At 38.1% G+C, this 17259-nt stretch overlaps 1 protein-coding gene across 2 annotated transcripts in view; it reads left to right on the forward strand.

The window, feature by feature from the left end:
- Positions 1 to 11689, forward strand: part of LOC6054015 (F-actin-uncapping protein LRRC16A) — a 77008-nt gene extending 65319 nt beyond the window's left edge. The window contains exons 14-18 of one of the 2 annotated variants that reach the window (XM_038265514.1): positions 8465 to 8627; positions 8695 to 8766; positions 8929 to 8949; positions 9024 to 9273; positions 10928 to 11689. In XM_038265514.1, coding sequence (XP_038121442.1) covers positions 8465 to 8627; positions 8695 to 8766; positions 8929 to 8949; positions 9024 to 9273; positions 10928 to 11676 — 1255 coding nt within the window. In that variant the 3' untranslated portion in view covers positions 11677 to 11689. The remainder of the gene's footprint in view (positions 1 to 8464; positions 8628 to 8694; positions 8767 to 8928; positions 8950 to 9023; positions 9274 to 10927) is intronic. The other variant, XM_038265516.1, reaches the window with a different exon arrangement.
- The last annotated feature ends 5570 nt before the right edge of the window (positions 11690 to 17259 follow it).

Genomic DNA, 17259 nt, shown 5'->3' on the forward strand with positions numbered 1-17259 from the left:
GGGGGTACCGTCAGTGGGGGTGACATTGGGTCTGGGGGGTGAGATTGGGTCAAAGTATTTTTTTACGGATTTTAAAATTTTTCAGGTACTTCTCAATGAAACTAAATTCTGTTAAAAGGGTTGTGCAAGGGACATCTTAAGATGACTTTTCTGAAAAGTCACGTTCCTAGAACAAATCCTGTCATTTTTAGCAGCTGTCTAAAGTTGAGGTACGTTTTTGGGCAAAAATGACCTCTCGAAAAATCAACTTTTTAATTTTTTTGTTGGAATTGATCAAAAAGTACCCAAATGTTTGAAAATCTCTACTTCAAATTTTTCAAGCATGTCAATACGATTCTTTCGAACAGGAAACACTGTTGGATGACTTGTTTTTACTATATCTTTGTTTTTGAGCATCATTTTAGTTTCATTTGACCCAATGAAACCTCAAAGGGGTGAGATTGGGTCAATTTTCAAACGATTGCCATTTAAGGTAGAGTCCATCAAATTACACCATATCTTTGGAAAATGTTGGTAAACTATCTAAGAACAATTCTACGATAAAAGATTTTCGATGTTATTCAAATTGTTTTTGTTATTAAGAAATTACGAGAGGTGTATCGTTTTTTGACCCATAGTTACCCCAAATTTCCGGTTTTCAATGAATGCATTCGCTTTGAGACATCATTTTAGCGCAAAATTAATTATTTTGTCAAAATTGGTCAAAATTTTCCCCTTGTTTCAGAGGAATTTAATAAAATACTGTTATACCAAGAGAATACCAAAATGTGGTGTTCGACCATTGACAAATTGGGCAATTTTGCAATATCAAAACAATACCTTAAATTGGTATGATACCACATTTTGCTCTTGTATAATCCTCAAGACAAATTTTAAAAGGTCCAGGAATACCAAAATTTGGAATTGATACCAGCGAGTAGGGATGCGGGTTTTGGCCGGTATTATTACGCATTTCCCTTGTTATTTACCCACCCAAGTAGCAAGTGAAATGCCTTATATTCTTATATATTTTTATAATAGTTTTAAAAATGCTACGAAGTTTTACTATGACTTTTATAAGAACCTACTGGTTTCGTTGACACAACACTTAATAATAGGATTAAGATTTCTTCAAGATAATGTTAAGAATTCATTGTAGAGTTTTAATTCGGTTTTATTCGCAACACTTTAAGCTATCTTGAAGAGATTGTTATGTTGCTTATTAACTTTAACGAAGCCTGCTTTAAATCGGTTCTGTCTTCAACTAGCATTTATACATTCCTGTTAGATTTAAACTGTCACTTCGACTTATCGATGTGAGTAACGCAAAACTCACCATATTTTTTTGCCGTGGCGGACGTGGACAAGTTTGAGGAGAAGCTGAGGCAGGTTTTGGCGCATTTGGGAATTAAGGATGGGGATTCGGTGCAGGTTAAACGGAGCGGGGACATTAGTGGGAAGTTTCTGTTTACGCTGGTGGCCACGGGAGTGATAATTGCGCTGTTGAGTTGGATGAGGGGCATCCGGAAACGATCGGTGTGATAAACAGATGAAGCGAGCCAAGCTTACGCGGTGAAAAGAAAATGATTTCAGACAGCTTATTTTGTCGTTTTAAACCGAAACAAGCCAAAAACTATATTTATTTAAACATTAACCTTTTTCAAAAGTTTGGCTAGATAATAACAAAGGCCGCCATCTTAGGCCCACTGGGCCCACAAAAAGGGGTACGCTCAGTTTGTATGGGAGCTGTCAACATGCTCCTGGGCTGGTGGCCACCGAGGTGCAGGTGCAGGTTCCATTCCTCAGCTTGAACGGATCGGAGTATATCGAAATGAACGGCGGAATAAACCCTGAATCAGTTGTTAGCCGAAATGGACGGAATGGCGTCTAATGAGGGCGTTCTCATCATGCTTGGTTGACATTTCTTAGTGAAAAACTTTTGAGTTCTAACAACCCGAGCAGGGGTAAATAACACGGAATACCAAATTTTGGTATTACTTGGGCAAATAACAGGGACCAAAATGTGCCTTGGTTGCCCAGTAATAGATGGTAAAATACCATGAAATCAAACCAAAGTCTTGTATGTGGAAGGGAACAACAATACCAAACCATGTTATTCCAAGGGTAAAATAATACCTCAAAATAAAACCTTTTCAATACCAAGTTGAGGTCCTTTGGATTTTTGAACATTGCTTGAATACCAAAACTTGGTATTACCATGGTTTTTTTTTGTGTTCCCGCGCCCTTGGAAAATCAGATTTTGATATTCCAGTGGTCTTCCACATACATGATTTTGGTATGATTTCATGGTATTTTACCATCTATTACTGGGCAACTAAGGACACATTTTGGTCGCTGGTATTTGCACAAGTAATACCAAAATTTGGTATATTCATACCATTTTTAGTGCAGCAGTTGCAGTTAGTGAAAAACCGGAAATGATCCATATGCAACAGCCAAATCTACTCACCTGTAATTCCATGTTGTTCTTAGTGATATTCTTCACCACATCGAATGCAATTGTCATTGATGCACGGCTTGCGCTTGAAGTTCTTGAATATTCTGAAAAAAACAAAATTGAAAAATAAGTTTCATTAAAATGAAACTGGATTGAAATTCACCAAAATTCAATAATCTTTCGATTAACTCGATTTTCAAAGTATTTGGTTATCCCGACTTAGAGAACTTTCAACGTTTTTAAAAAAAATCTTAGTGGGTATAAATAAAAATTTCCCATAATTTCAGAGGAATTTGATGAAACCACTCAATACCAAAATAAAACCAAAATGTGCCATCCTGACTAAGAAAATGTTCTACAATTTCAAGTCATTTCTTCAGGGGGTATATCAAAAATGTTTAAAATCAGGTATGAAATTTTCAGTTTTTAATGATGGCATTCGCTTTGAGACATCATTTTAGCGCAAAATTAATTATTTTATCTAAATTGGTCATTATTTTCCCATAGTTTCAGAGGAATTTGATAAAATACTGTAATACCAAAAGAATACCAACATTTGGTGTTCGACCATTGACAAATTCTGCAATTTTGCAATATCAAAACAATGCCTTAAATTGGTATGATAGCACATTTTGCTCTTGCATAATCCTTAAGACAAATTTTAAAGGGTCCAGGAATACCAAAATTTGATATTGATACCAGAGTAAGGTATTATTACGCATTTTCCTTGTTATTTACCCATGCTCGGGAAATACTGTTATAAATGTTCATGGTATACGAAAAGCAATCAGTAAAACTTTAACACCTTAAATTTCTCTGGAATAAAACGAATAAAACCCATCAGATTTAATTTTATGTATTGCTACGCATAATCATTGACAGTTGCGCTCGAAGATTGATTGGTGCTCTTTGCAAGTGTTCCCTATTTTTTCTGAATTAACTGTTTAAATCTATTAACATTACTATTTGTTATATTCTGTCTAATTTGCTGGTGAGATAAAGGTCCAAGTACACACCTTTAGTAAAAGTTTGCGGTGATTACAATGTGAAAGTGATGATTTGAACAGCGTTCATCAACCTACATGGAACAAGTTGTGTTTGTTTTTCATCAAGTGACCAGATGTGTTTTTAATTTTGGATGAGTTATTCGAATAAATAAATACCGTTGGAATGCAAGCCTGTGTTTTTTTCATGCAGTTATTTTGAAATTCAAGTTGTCCATCACCGATGGTGTTCTTTTTGCAGCTGAGAAAACACGCATGCGCTACGTTCCCGCCTTGTGCGATTTGATCTTGATGAAAGCCATGATAAATTTTGTTGGATCTGATTAAAGCCGTTGTAAAACTTTTATAAATCTTGTAAGTCTTGGCAAGTTTTGAGCCACTCCTGTTCAAGAAGGAATGGATTTAATGTAGATTTAAACAAGAACATTTATATTTCATGAACTTCGCCATGTTGCTGCAAGGTGCGAGCAGCCGAAAAGCATAGCCATATTGAATTTGGGAGCAACAATATGCAAAAACATTGTTTTTTTGAAAAAAAAAATCTTGACTTTTTATAGTGAATCGAAAGTGCGCATATTAGTTTTTCGAGCTATCTTCGAAAATTGGGTCCTAAAATGAAGCTTAGATTGCTGTTATTATTGTTTACAGCGATAAAGTTTTTTTTTCTGAGTACAATGACCCTTTGTACGACCACAAAGAGTTTAAAATAGATTTTTAAATAAATTTTGAAAAAAATACCTCGCGGTGCTTCTTGACAGAAAAGCTCCTACTTGACAGCTCGTTCCAAGGGCACCATAGTTGATCCATCGAAAAAATGTTGTCTCGTCAAAAAAAAAATTTGCATTAAAATGAAAAAAAGTGATCAGAAATGGTTTTTAATCGTGTTTTTTACCGTTGTACATAAAAATTCACATAGGGCTTTAGTACCCAATTGTTCGATGAATCACGGTACATTTTATGTTGAAACTCAACTAAAAAAATCAAACCATCCACATTAACGACCCCGGGTCTTTGTGGTCTCTATTGCAAGTTTCTGCTCGAACCTAGGAGTCCGAAGGCTTGAATGGGGAGAGCACCCAAACCTCTTTTTACTCCAAGGAACCTTCCACCCCAGTGTTTGAACTGACGACCTTTGGGTTGCGAGTCCAACCGCCGCCAGCGATTCCACCGGAGTAGGCTTGGTTTGGTGTGTTGTTTGTACTTATGGCATGGAGACGACTCCTACACCTGGAATGACTTAACGGCCTAACAACCAAGGCCGGGACCGACATTTTACTTCCTCATCCGATGGAAGGTTGCAGCAGATGGGAATCGAACCCAGAATCATCCGCTTACAAAGCGAACAGCGTAACCATTCGGCCACACACTGCCACTCAACTCATTTGTATTAATAATACAAATATTAAAAATTTGCAGTCAAATAATTTTTATCTGCTATCAGCAGGGTTGTTAAAATATCAAAATATCAGCTCTCAGCAACTACAATTATCCCGCCTGAATAATCATGCCTCAGTTACCCACTCGGCGCGTTCCGTTTGAATTCCGTTTAGAATTCCGCTTGAGCGAAAAAAGTTCGATTCGAATTCTAAACAGTGTTCGTTTTAGATTCTAAAACGAATTCCGTTTCAAACGCAACAACCGGTTCCGTTTGAGTTTTCGCCGCAAATCGGTTCAAGCGGAATTCAAACGGAATCGAAACGGAATTACGGGTTGGTTTTTGACAGCTGCTTCTTCTTCTTATTTTTTCTGTCTAGTTTTTATTCTTAGTTTAGTGAGACTAGAATTAAACAACTAATTGAACTTTTTTGCCTTTTTTCAAGAAATTTTATTGACATTCAAAAATTTATCATAAATAAAACACTCCCCACCGCAAATCCCCAGGAATTTAATAATATTTTGTTCTAACTTTCACAATACAGCAAATATTACATTCAATTGTGTCGAGACCGCACCTCGGAGGAACCGAACCGACGAAATCTGTTGGCCAAGTTGAAGTTGCTGAACTGAGGCGTAAAGGTGAACGGCCGCGAGAGCTTGAATTCCGCCGTTCGTCCGATCTGGTCCACGCCGTCCCGCTTGCCGCTTACCGACGGTGTCTGAACAGATCGTTGACGTGGCGTGGCTATCGAAGGTTGTCTTGCTGATCAGGACCGTTGCTGACAAGTGTGAAACGGAGGCTGGTCTTGTCGACGGCAGCCCGAACGAAACAAAAGTCCATACGGCATAACTTTTAAAGCACATCCTTGGAGATCGTATCCTGCTTGAGGTCACTTGCTGGCGGCGGTACGTGACAGTCGTCGGCCAATCGTCCTGCCATGATTCCAAAATGTTGGAACTGGTTTCCACTGATTCTGTAGAGATGAACGCCGCAGCTTCCTTTTTGTCCACAGAATTATTCGCTATACTGGCGCTGTGCGGTTCCTCCTCCTTCAGGTGACTAAGGTCAAACGAAGGTCTTTTTGCCGGCATCGGTCTTGGGCTTGACAGCGTCGGTCTTCTTGTCGTCGGACTTCTTGGCAGTCTTGACCTCGTCGCGCTTCTTGGTGGCTTCGGTCACCTTCTTAGCCTCCTTTGCGACCTTCTTAGCAGCCTTGAATACGGCCTTGTCCTCCTCCGGAACCGACCGAGCTGCGCGAGTCAAGCATCGACGACAGTCCTTCGACAGAACCTTCAGGTACTCGGCTTTGACCTCCTTGCGCGACTCAACGTGACGCTTCTTGATGACGGACGATGTCTCTTGCGCTACAGCACTACCGGCGTGATGAGACGCTGGATCTTGGGCGCCTTGGACAAGGTCTTCTTGACGTTCTTCTTCTGGCGGACGTGGTCCTTTGGCCAGAATGCACAATTTGCAGATGTTGGTGGCTCACACTCATCCAAGACAACGCGGCACGGTCGTACCGGATGATGCTGTGGATGAGCTAAGACCACCATAGAAAACTCCAGCCGCAGCAGCCAGCAAGCGGTCAGAGGCATTGATCGGCGAAGCGGCATTTTGTTGCTAGTTGCCTACGCGATGGGAACATCGTTTGTGATTGAGTTCGTTGTTCGGGTGTGATCGCAAACCCTTGCCTCTGTCCATCGCCATTCCACTTCCGCCCAGCTTCCGTCTCTGTTTCTTGGATCTGAAAATAGAGGTAAAAATTAGTAATCACTTTTGTGAGGTTATGTTTTCTGAGCACTACCGTCGATTCTTCGAAAAAATCGGAACCTGAAGTAGGCTATCCGATACATCCGGTCTGGCATACTTGGAGGGTTAAAAAAGGTAAGACTGACGAACACCTTGAGTCTCCGTCAGTTTGTTGCGCAGCAGGGAACAAAAAGTCGGCTTGTTCTTCTATCCGAGCACTTCGGTTTGTTAACACGGCGGGGAAAACTACAAAAAAACAAAACAAAATGTTATCTGATGAATAAACAAAAACTCAACTTTATGTTTAACTTACCAGTTTAATTATTCTTCAAACAATCTGAGGTTTTTTCCTGAAAACGTGGCACGTATTTAAGCAAAACAGGAATGAACATGTTTTGGCATTCCTTTTCTCAACACTGTGACGTTTGACTCACGCACGCATTGTCAAAACAACAACAAAACCGTTTGGGCGAAATTCGGAGGAATGTCACCGAAGTTCTATCGTACACCACCAGGTGTCGCAAGTGTGCCAAAATGGCCCAAACGGAATCCAAACGGAGTCCATCCGGAGATTCCGTTTAGAAAATTTCGAAACAATTTTCGAAGCGGAATTCGAAGCGGAATGAACCCGTCAAGCGGAGAACGGTTTGATTGGGTACAACTGCTCTTCTCTCCTCATTGAAACTCTTAGCGCCGAACATAGCCGAACACGTTTTCGTGTTTATCCACTCGCGATTGACATTTTCCTTTTCTCTCTCATTCCCGCTTCCACGATCATCCTACCGCAACAGCGTTTAACCACAAAAGCCGCCACAAAACCAATTTTGCAAACGCAGTTTAACGGGACGTCATGCGTGGTCGGCTCCTAATCGCCATCTCGCATTCTCTCATTGCTGTTTTCGGAGAGATTGAGAGACTCCGCGGTGAGAGCGCATAGACGAGGAAAATGGGAGGAGTGATAGAGAGAGAATGACATCGCTGGTAATCACGAGACACAAGCAGAGATCTCACAAGCTATAATGACGGCCGCTATACTCTCGGATATTTTTGGTGCAGAGATAATCTATTGATAGCTTTTCTATCACTCATTTGCAACACTGGCTATCAGCCTTTTGTAATTGCATGTAGGAATAATAGCTTTCAATCAAGTAAATTTGAAAACTACTCAGTCTATCACGAAGGCTTTTTGGTTTGCTACAAATACCGAAACATAAATGCTTTATGTTTTGTTGAAGGATTCAAGAATGCGCACAGACTACAAGAAAACCTTAATCCAAACCAAACAGTTTTACTCTTGTTTTGAAGAGATCAATAAAGTTTTAATAAAACACACATTAAAATTTGTACATGTGACGATGCTCCTCAATAACACTCTGGACAACCTCCTAAAATGGTCCATTTTGGTTTTAATGTTGATTTAACTCGCTTTTAACTCAGTATGTAGGACTAAATGGCATTTCGTTGAAATTTACTTGGGAACACTACAGAACCTCTTTGAAACTATTACAAAACTAAAATTGTTACTTGGGCATGCTCGGGAAACGTGAGCCAGCTCGCGTAGCGCTCCTCCTCACGAATGAGTGAAAAAATCCATGCGTAAACAATATTGACAGCGCCTCTGGCGGGGACTTGCGGAAACTGCATGCGTGTTCATGATTCCCCTCGAGTTGAGTTTGCTCAGAAATTTGGTTGGTCGGTGTTATGATTTATTTTTCTTGGCAAATCCGTAGTAACAGTTCAATAGGGCGAATCTGCGGGGCAGTCTATCCCTCTCTTACCTTACGTGAACTGTCACTTGAGCAAAAGGGATAGACTGCTTGTTTACAAACGCAGATTCGCCCTGTTGAAATGTTACTGCGGAAATATAAAGTGTATCTTTATTTTACTCAACAGCGAAGCAGAACAAGCCTTGGCAATCTTGATTTCAGATCGAGCAACGGATGAAGTCTTAGATGCCTTAACCCGCTATAAAAGAGGCTTAGGTATTTCAGACTCTCCCCACAGCTATGCGAACAGTATTCAGACCCCTGAGACTCCAAGAAGCAGATCTAGTCAAGTATGCACTTATCTCCTATATAAAAAAAAACATAACAAAATAATCTTTCTGTACAATACAATTGCAGGGTTCGGACCATCTAGCACAGTTTGATACAACTGGTCTTGACCTTCCAAAATTAGGATTAGATTCTCCTACCGTAAGTAGTTAGCTATTCTTCATTTAGTATATATAAAAACCCTGGTTTCACTGAACCACTTCAAATTCATGAAAATCATTGGAAATTTTGTGATTGTTAACCATAATCATCTGAATCAAAATCATTTTATCCCTTTTCGCATGCCCACTTCCCATAAAACAGAAATTGGAATATCTAAATCTTGTAAGTATTTATTTCTACCCTACATTTATCATAAAATTATTTTAAACTAAATCTCCATCATATTAAATAAACAGGCAACACCACAACTTCAAACCAAACGACGCTCATTGGCGCGGAAAGTTCGCCCTCAGTCTGTCGTTGGGCTCGGTATTGAGAACCTTAGTTTGACAAACATTCCTGATTGCGCGGAAAAACATTCCCCGGAAGAAAATTCGATCGCAAACAGTACGAAAGAATCGTCCATTTGGTCAGCTAAAAAGATCGAATGTGATAGCATTACCGAGCTTCCTAGTCAGTCTCTCACGCTCCAACATTTAGTCAAGAGTAAGTGACATATTCTCACAAAAAGCAAATCCGTCAATCAGCAGAAATCACATTATGTCGTTGCAAATATTTTTCAAAGTTTATGTCGCACCCCCACTCCCCCTCCCCTCTCTTGAACATTCAATGGAAATAGAAGTCTTATCAACTGAAAACAATCAAAAATGCCCTTTTCTTCATTGATAATCATATTTGGCATGTTTGGGCACGTTTAAAAATATTTCGAACTTTTATTAAATTACCCAATCCCCCCCCCTTGCTTTACCCGAGCAGGGGTAAATAACACGGGAATACCAAATTATGGTATTCTTTGGCAAATAACAGAGACCAAAATGTGCCCTTGGTTGCCCAGTAATAGATGGTAAAATACCATGAAATCATACCAAAGTCTTGTATGTGGAAGGGCACAACAATACCAAACAATACCAAGGGTAAAATAATACCTCAAAATAAAACCATTTCAATACCAAGTTGAGGTCTTCTGGAATTTTTAACATTGCTTGAATACATAAACTTGGTATTGCCATGGTTTTATTTTTAGGTATTCCCGCGCCCTTGGAAAATCAGGTTTTGGTATTCCTGTGGTCTTCCACATACATGATTTTGGTTTTGGTTTCACGGTATTTTACCATCTATAATTGGGCAACCATAGGCACATTTTGGTCGCTGGTATTTGCATAAATAATACCAAAATTTGTATTTTCATACCATTTTAGTGCAGCAGTTGCAGTTAGTGAAAAAACGTAAATGGTCCATATGCAACAGCCAAATCTACTCCCCTGATGATTCCATGTTGTTGTTAGTGATATTCTTCACCACATCGAATTCATTTGTCATTGATAAACGGCCTGTGCTTGAAGTTCTTGAAGATTCTGAAAAATAACATGATTAAAAAATAAGGATTGAAATTCTCCAAAATTCAATAATCTGTTGATTAACTCGTTTTTCAAAGTATTTGGTTGCTCGACTTAGAGTAATTTCAACGTTTTAAAAAAAAATCTTAGTGGGTATATCAAAAAAATATGAAAATCAGCTTTAACATTTTTGGGTTTCAAGTCAATTAAAAATTAATTATCTCGTCAAAATTAATAAACAAAATTTCCAAAGTTTCAGAGGAATTTGATGAAACACTTCAATACCAAAATTTTGGTGGCATCCTGACTTAAAAAATTTTGAACAATTTCAAGTCATTTCTTTAGGGGGTATATCAAAAATGTTTAAAATCAAGTTTGAAATTTCCGGTTTTCAATGAAGGCATTCGCATTGAAACATCATTTTAGCGAAAAATTAATTATTTTGTCAAAATTGGTCAAAATTTTCCCATAGTTTCAGAGGAATTTGATAAAATACTGTAATACCAAAAGAATACCAAAATGTGGTGTTCAACCATTGACAAATTTTGCAATTTTGCAATATCAAAACAATGCCTTAAATTGGTATGATACTACATTTTGCTCTTGCATAATCCTTAAGACAAATTTTAAAGGGTCCAGGAATACCAAAATTTGGTATTGATACCAGAGAAAGGTATTATTACGCATTTCCCTTATTTACCCATGCTCGGGTTGGCAAGAGTCGAGGGATATAAACTCTAAAAAAATATTTGCAACGGCCTAACTGAATCTCTGAATTAATTGTGTGTGTGTTTTTGTAATAGGCCGCCCAAAGCGAGCAAAAACTCATACATCGAAGAAAATCGTAAGAACGACAGATGCGGCCACGATCGGAGTTAACGATGGAATAGATACATTTTTTCGTTCCGGCACTGAAACTCCTTCAACTTTGACACCGTTGGTGTCACCGACCTCCGAGGAATGCAGTTCATTATCGTTTGTCGATAGCCCTACACTTAGTCGTGATGACGGTGGTCGTTTTAGCAATATGTCATCTGGCGAAATAACTCCAGTTTTGGAAGACCAGCGATCGGTCCGGCTGGATAAGGTATCTCCACTTATAAAGAACTCCTACTGGGCGCTGCGATCCAAGTCATCGGACAATCTGGAAAAAGACACACCATTGATCAAAAAACCATCACCGCTGGCTAAAAACAATGTGAAAAATGTTAAAGAACCCTCAACTGCCAAGGCTGAACACATAAAAACAACTGAGTATAGTGAACGTAAAGATAAGTTGCAAACGTCAGATTTTTTCAAGAGTCTTAATTGTGATCAGCAGGACAAAGGCCATGCAATTATGAAGGCCAAACCTCGGCCATGGTCGGTACTAGGCCATGAATCCGAAAATGAGTTTGGATGCAACGAACTAAGTAATCTAGAAGATGATTCAATAGACGACGATGGGGATGTTGTATTAATTTCCGGACAAACTCCTGGTGGGTCCATTGTTGGAATAACACCTGGTGCCATCTCTTGTTTTGGAAATAATTCAATAAATCCAAAACCCTAATTTTAAAACATGATCACATTTTTTATTTGAATCCGAAATTCCAAAAATGTTTTTGCAATTCTGTCGTGAACCTACTTACTTTTCCTGTAATTCTCGAACGACGAAACAGCCGCCAGTTAATTCAGTATACGACGTACGGGAAACCTACTGGTACATCGGCGTGTATCCAACTACCCGGGCAGACGGTAATAACAAAATTCATGCCATTTCAATAACAAATACTGTTATACAGGGCTGCGGAGTCGGGTCATATTTCAAACGACTCCGACTCCGACTCCGGCTTTCTCAGATTAGCCGACTCCGACTCCGACTCCGGCTCCGGCTTTCAACAAATGGTTGGCTCCGACTCCGACTCCGACTCCGGCCTACCAACTCTAGCCGACTCCGACTCCGACTCCGACTCCAGCTTTCAACATATGGTTGGCTCCGACTCCGACTCCGACTCCACATATTTTTAAATGTTTCAAAAGTTAGTTAACTATTATTAGTTAATTATTTTTAAAACATTGATAAATAGGATTATTTGAATACTCTCTAAGCGTCATGTTTTTCTCAAGAAAAATAAGTTAAGTAAAAGTAAAGTAAAGTAAATAAACGGAAAAAAAGTTTCTAGGTTACAAGTTTTATACGTTATGGAAACAGAAATCAAAAAATATCTTCAGTTTGAGAGGCATTTTGAGAAGAACAGTTATGTAAGTTAATTTGGATTTATTTGCTTAACCTCAAATTTGAAAATATTTTTTTCAAGGTAATAAATTTAAATAATAAATTATTATTTTTGAAAGAATAACTAAAAGAAACCTGGCCTTAATGATCTATTGAACATTAAAATTCAATTTGCTCACTTTCAGGCTGACATTTGTAAGAAGCACAGTGACAGGCACCTTGTTTTTAAAATGACAATTTTAAACGAAACATTTTTTTGTTTTTTAAGACGTACATGGACATCACGGCTGAAGGAGATTATTATTGCAAATCAATGTATCTAAACAATTTCTTCGTGAAAAGTACGCTTAAGATGTCCTTTTCAAATATCTGTGACATGGAAAATATTTTACCCTGGAAATTTTTAATTTATTTAAATTTTAAAATTTTATATACTTTAAAAGGAGGCGCACGATACTTCGTGCATCTCCACCTAAAACGAAGTTTTATGAATGATCTTGCGCCTCCATCGAATTATATGAAAAAACTTAAAATGTAATAAAAAACAAATATCCACAAGTAAAATATTTTCTAGGTCACAAATATTTAATTTTTTAAGGTACATTGTTATGCAATGATTATCACCTTTCGTCATATTGGCGTGGGACATACAGTATGAGAAAATTCGTACCAGTTGATAATATTTTGATTTTGTTTTTTGTATAATATTTGAAAAATAAATTAAAATCCTACATTTTGTTCTATAAATTTTTTATTAGTTCATTTTCTCTGAATTCTTGAGATTTGTTTTTTTGCAACGATATCAAAATAGTTTAACTAAAATCAACATCAACAATCAATGATTAATTCAAAATTTGTTGCAACTTCTTTTGATATTTTTTGTTAGTTTCAATTATTCAAATGCAACATATTGATTTTCTTGTACTTAGTGATAAACAAAATGCGCATGTTGAGTTCCAAGTAAGAGATTGTTATTATCGTTTATTATTTGTTACAAAAGTTAAACTGTCAGTGACTCTTTTTCGATTTGCAAAAACAGTGATTACTATTTTTAATCTTTTATGTATATCGTACCAAGACATATGCTATCGGGGTAAAAGATGATTGTGTGTGTACTTTTTTTTAGAAATATCTGGATGAAATTTGGTCAAATTTGAATTGAAAGGGCACATAAATATAGGCAAAAGGAAGCATTCAAGAATCAATTAGATATGTCTGACTACATAACCAATATTTTTTTAAATTATTTTTTAAATTATGATACTACATACTTGGGTAAGAGGTTATCATTTAGTGATTATAGTGTAATAACACAATTAGACCTTTTCAATCACAATAAAAGCTTCAAAAACACAATGGCATCTGATAAATCAATAAAAATATAAGATGTTTTGAAAATTAGCCTGTTCTATAGGAAATACTGAACAATAAAAAACATATTTTTTGTTGAATTTAAGATAACTCCGGCTCCGACTCCGACTCCGGGTTATCAGAAATCCTCGGCTCCGACTCCGACTCCGACTCCGACTCCAGCTCTAAAAATTTAGCCGACTCCGGCTCCGACTCCGACTCCAGCTGTTAGAGTTTTGACGACTCCGACTCCGACTCCGACTCCAGGTCCCCAAAAAGACCCGACTCCACCGACTCCGGCTCCGACTCCGACTCCACAGCCCTGGTTATAATAACAAAAAATGTTATGGAATCAACCTGAAAAATCAATTTTTGCATAAGATTTTAATAACAGTTTATGTTATCATAACAAAATTTGTTATTGGTCTGTTATTGGTTGAAAGCCAAAACAACTGGGGAATAACATTTTTTGTTATGGAAGAATACCGCCAATTGTTATTGGGATGATCGGATTAGTTGTTAAAATAACAAAAAATAATAACAAAGATTTGTTCGAAGAATAACTAAAAGTGTTATTAGTCTGTTATTACAATAACAATCCAATAACAAAAAAATCATAACTGCGAATAACAAATCTTGTTATAAATAACATAAAATGATATTGGCCTAGTATTTTCAAATATCAAAAAATGTTATTCCCAAGTTATTTCCGTCTGCTCGGGTATATTCACAGCGGCGAGATAGCCGAGATGGTTGGGGCGCCGACCAGGTTGATGTTATTTTTGGGGTGTGCAAAATTTATTTATTTTTCTTTTGTACATGCTTTTTTGTGTACACGTTTTCTCATACAATATTACATGCTTTTGCTCACACAAAGGTGATGTGCATGCTTTTGCATGCGATTTTACCATCGGATGTTTTGCTGTGTGGAGAACGTTTGTTAAACATGTCATAAGAACTCATGACCATAAGTTTCTGAACCGGGTTAGGTAAACGTTGTTAGAACCGTTTAACAACATCCTGCCCATCAGATTAAGAAGTGAGTTAGGCAAACGTTTTGAGAACCGTTTAAGAACATATCGTGGCAGGCAAGAATGTGAAAGAGGTTTTTCATAAAAATACGTCCCAGGTGTTCGCTTAAGAGAATTTTTTTCTTTATTTAATACTTTATTTGTGAGTAAAATGTCACTTTCCGACACTTGAAATAGTAGCTGAATAATAGAAAAATCAACCTTGAAAAATCATTCAATTTCATTATTATGGTTTTGAGATCATTTTTTTTTTGCAGTCATGTTTGAGTGCTAATCAACATCGCTTGCTAATACTCTGCTGCTGCTGCTGGTTCCCGTTGCAGCATTTTCAGTTTTCCTTTTTGATGAAGAATCCTCAGGGCAAGTATCGAACCCAAGATCACTCCAAATGTCAAGTCCGGGCGCGCGTCTGCATCTTTCCACGAGGGGTTATGTTGAATGAGCAGGCTTAAACGTCAATAAGAAGTCTGCGGTCAACTAGGTTTTACCAAGTTCACTAACAGTTTGTCAAAATTTCCTTTGAACATTAGCTGTTTCTATTTTTAGAAATATATGGGCTAGTGTTTCGCTACGGGTGACGACACGCACACCATTAAGGGGAGATTAACTTTGCCACACAGGGTTATTTTTTTCACTGTTTGATTTTTTATAATTTTTGGATTGAAGATATCGTAAAACCCTTTCAATCAATTGTTGTACACATCTTGGAGAATGTTTGGTGAAAATATGAACTTTTTTGGGGGTCATCCAAAGAAACTGGGTGGTCGATAAACGACGTACTTTTGGTATTTTGATATTAACCCGTATCCAATCCGATCAAACATAGGCAATATGGGTATCAAACTTCATGATTTTGAATGACCAACTCAGAAAAGTTAATTTGAGGTCAGTTCTTGAACCCTGGCCACTTCGGAACCGGTTCTGGGTACCCCCGGAGAACCTATGAAGTGGCCAATATCATATCAGAGCAAAGCCCATCAATATGGGTATCAAAATTCTTCATTTTGTCAACACATCTCAAAAATGGTCTTCCAAAATGATTTTCTGGCCACTGGCCACTCCGGAACCGATTCTGGTTTCCCCCCCGGGGAAATCTTCGAAGTGGCCAATATTATATCAGAACAAAGCCCATCAATATGGGTGTCAAAATTTTACATTTTGTCAAAAAAATTCAAAAATGGTCTTCCAAAATGTTTTTCTGGCCACTGGCCACTCCGGAACCGGTTCCGGATATCCCCCCGGGGAAATCTTCGAAGTGGCCAATATCATAACAGAACAAGTCCCATCAATATGGGTGTCAAAATTCTTCATTTTTCAACACATCTCAAAAATGGTCTTCCAAAATAATTTTCTGGCCACTGGCCACTCCGGAACCGGTTCCGGATATCCACCGGGGAAATCTTCGAAGTGGCCAATATCATATCAGAACAAAGCCCATCAATATTGGTATCAACATTTTTCATTTTGTCGCAAAATTTCAAAAATGGTCTTCTAAAATGTTTTTCTGGCCACTGGCCACTCCGGAACCGGTTCCGGATATCCCCCCGGGGAAATCTTCGAAGTGGCCAATATCATATCAGAGCAAAGCCCATCAATATGGGTATCAAAATTCTTCATTTTGTCAACACATCTCAAAAATGGTCTTCCAAAATATTTTTCTGGCCACTCCGGAACCGGTTCCGGATATCCCCCCGGGGAAATCTTCGAATTGTCCAATATCATAACAGAACAAGTCCCATCAATATGGGTATCAAAATTCTTCATTTTTCAACACATCTCAAAAATGGTCTTGCAAAATAATTTTCTGGCCACTGGCCACTCCGGAACCGGTTCCGGATATCCCCCGGGGAAATCTTCGAAGTGGCCAATATTATATCAGAACAAAGCCCATCAATATGGGTATCCAAAATTTTCATTTTGTCACATAATTTCAAAAATGGTCTTCCAAAATGATTTTCTGGCCACTGACCACTCCGGAACCGGTTCCGGATTCCCCCCGGGAAAATCTTCGAAGTGGCCAATATCATATTAGAGCAAAGTCCATCAATATGGAATTAAAATTCTTCAGATTTTCATTAGATCCCAAAAATGGTCTTCCAAAATATTTTTCTGGCCACTGGCCACTCCGGAACCGGTTCCGGATATCCCCCCTGGGAAATCCTCGAAGTGGCCAATATCATATCAGAGCAAGTCCCATCAAAATTCTTCAATTTTGTCAATAGATCTCAAAAATGGTCTTCCGAAATATTTTTCTGACCACTGGCCACTTCGGAACCGGTTCCGGATTTCTACCCAGGGAAATCTTCGAAGTGGCCAATATCATATCAGAACAAAGCCCATCAATATTGGTATCAAAATTTTTCATTTTGTCGCAAAATTTCAAAAATGGTCTTCTAAAATGTTTTTCTGGCCACTGGCCACTCCGGAACCGGTTCCGGATTTCCCCCGGGGAAATCTTCGAAGTGGCCAATATCATATCAGGGCAAAGTCCATCAATATGGAATTAAAATTTTTCAGATATTCATTACATCTCAAA

The sequence above is a fragment of the Culex quinquefasciatus genome, chromosome 3, assembly GCF_015732765.1.
Source record: "Culex quinquefasciatus strain JHB chromosome 3, VPISU_Cqui_1.0_pri_paternal, whole genome shotgun sequence".
NCBI classification, from domain to species: domain Eukaryota; kingdom Metazoa; phylum Arthropoda; class Insecta; order Diptera; family Culicidae; genus Culex; species Culex quinquefasciatus.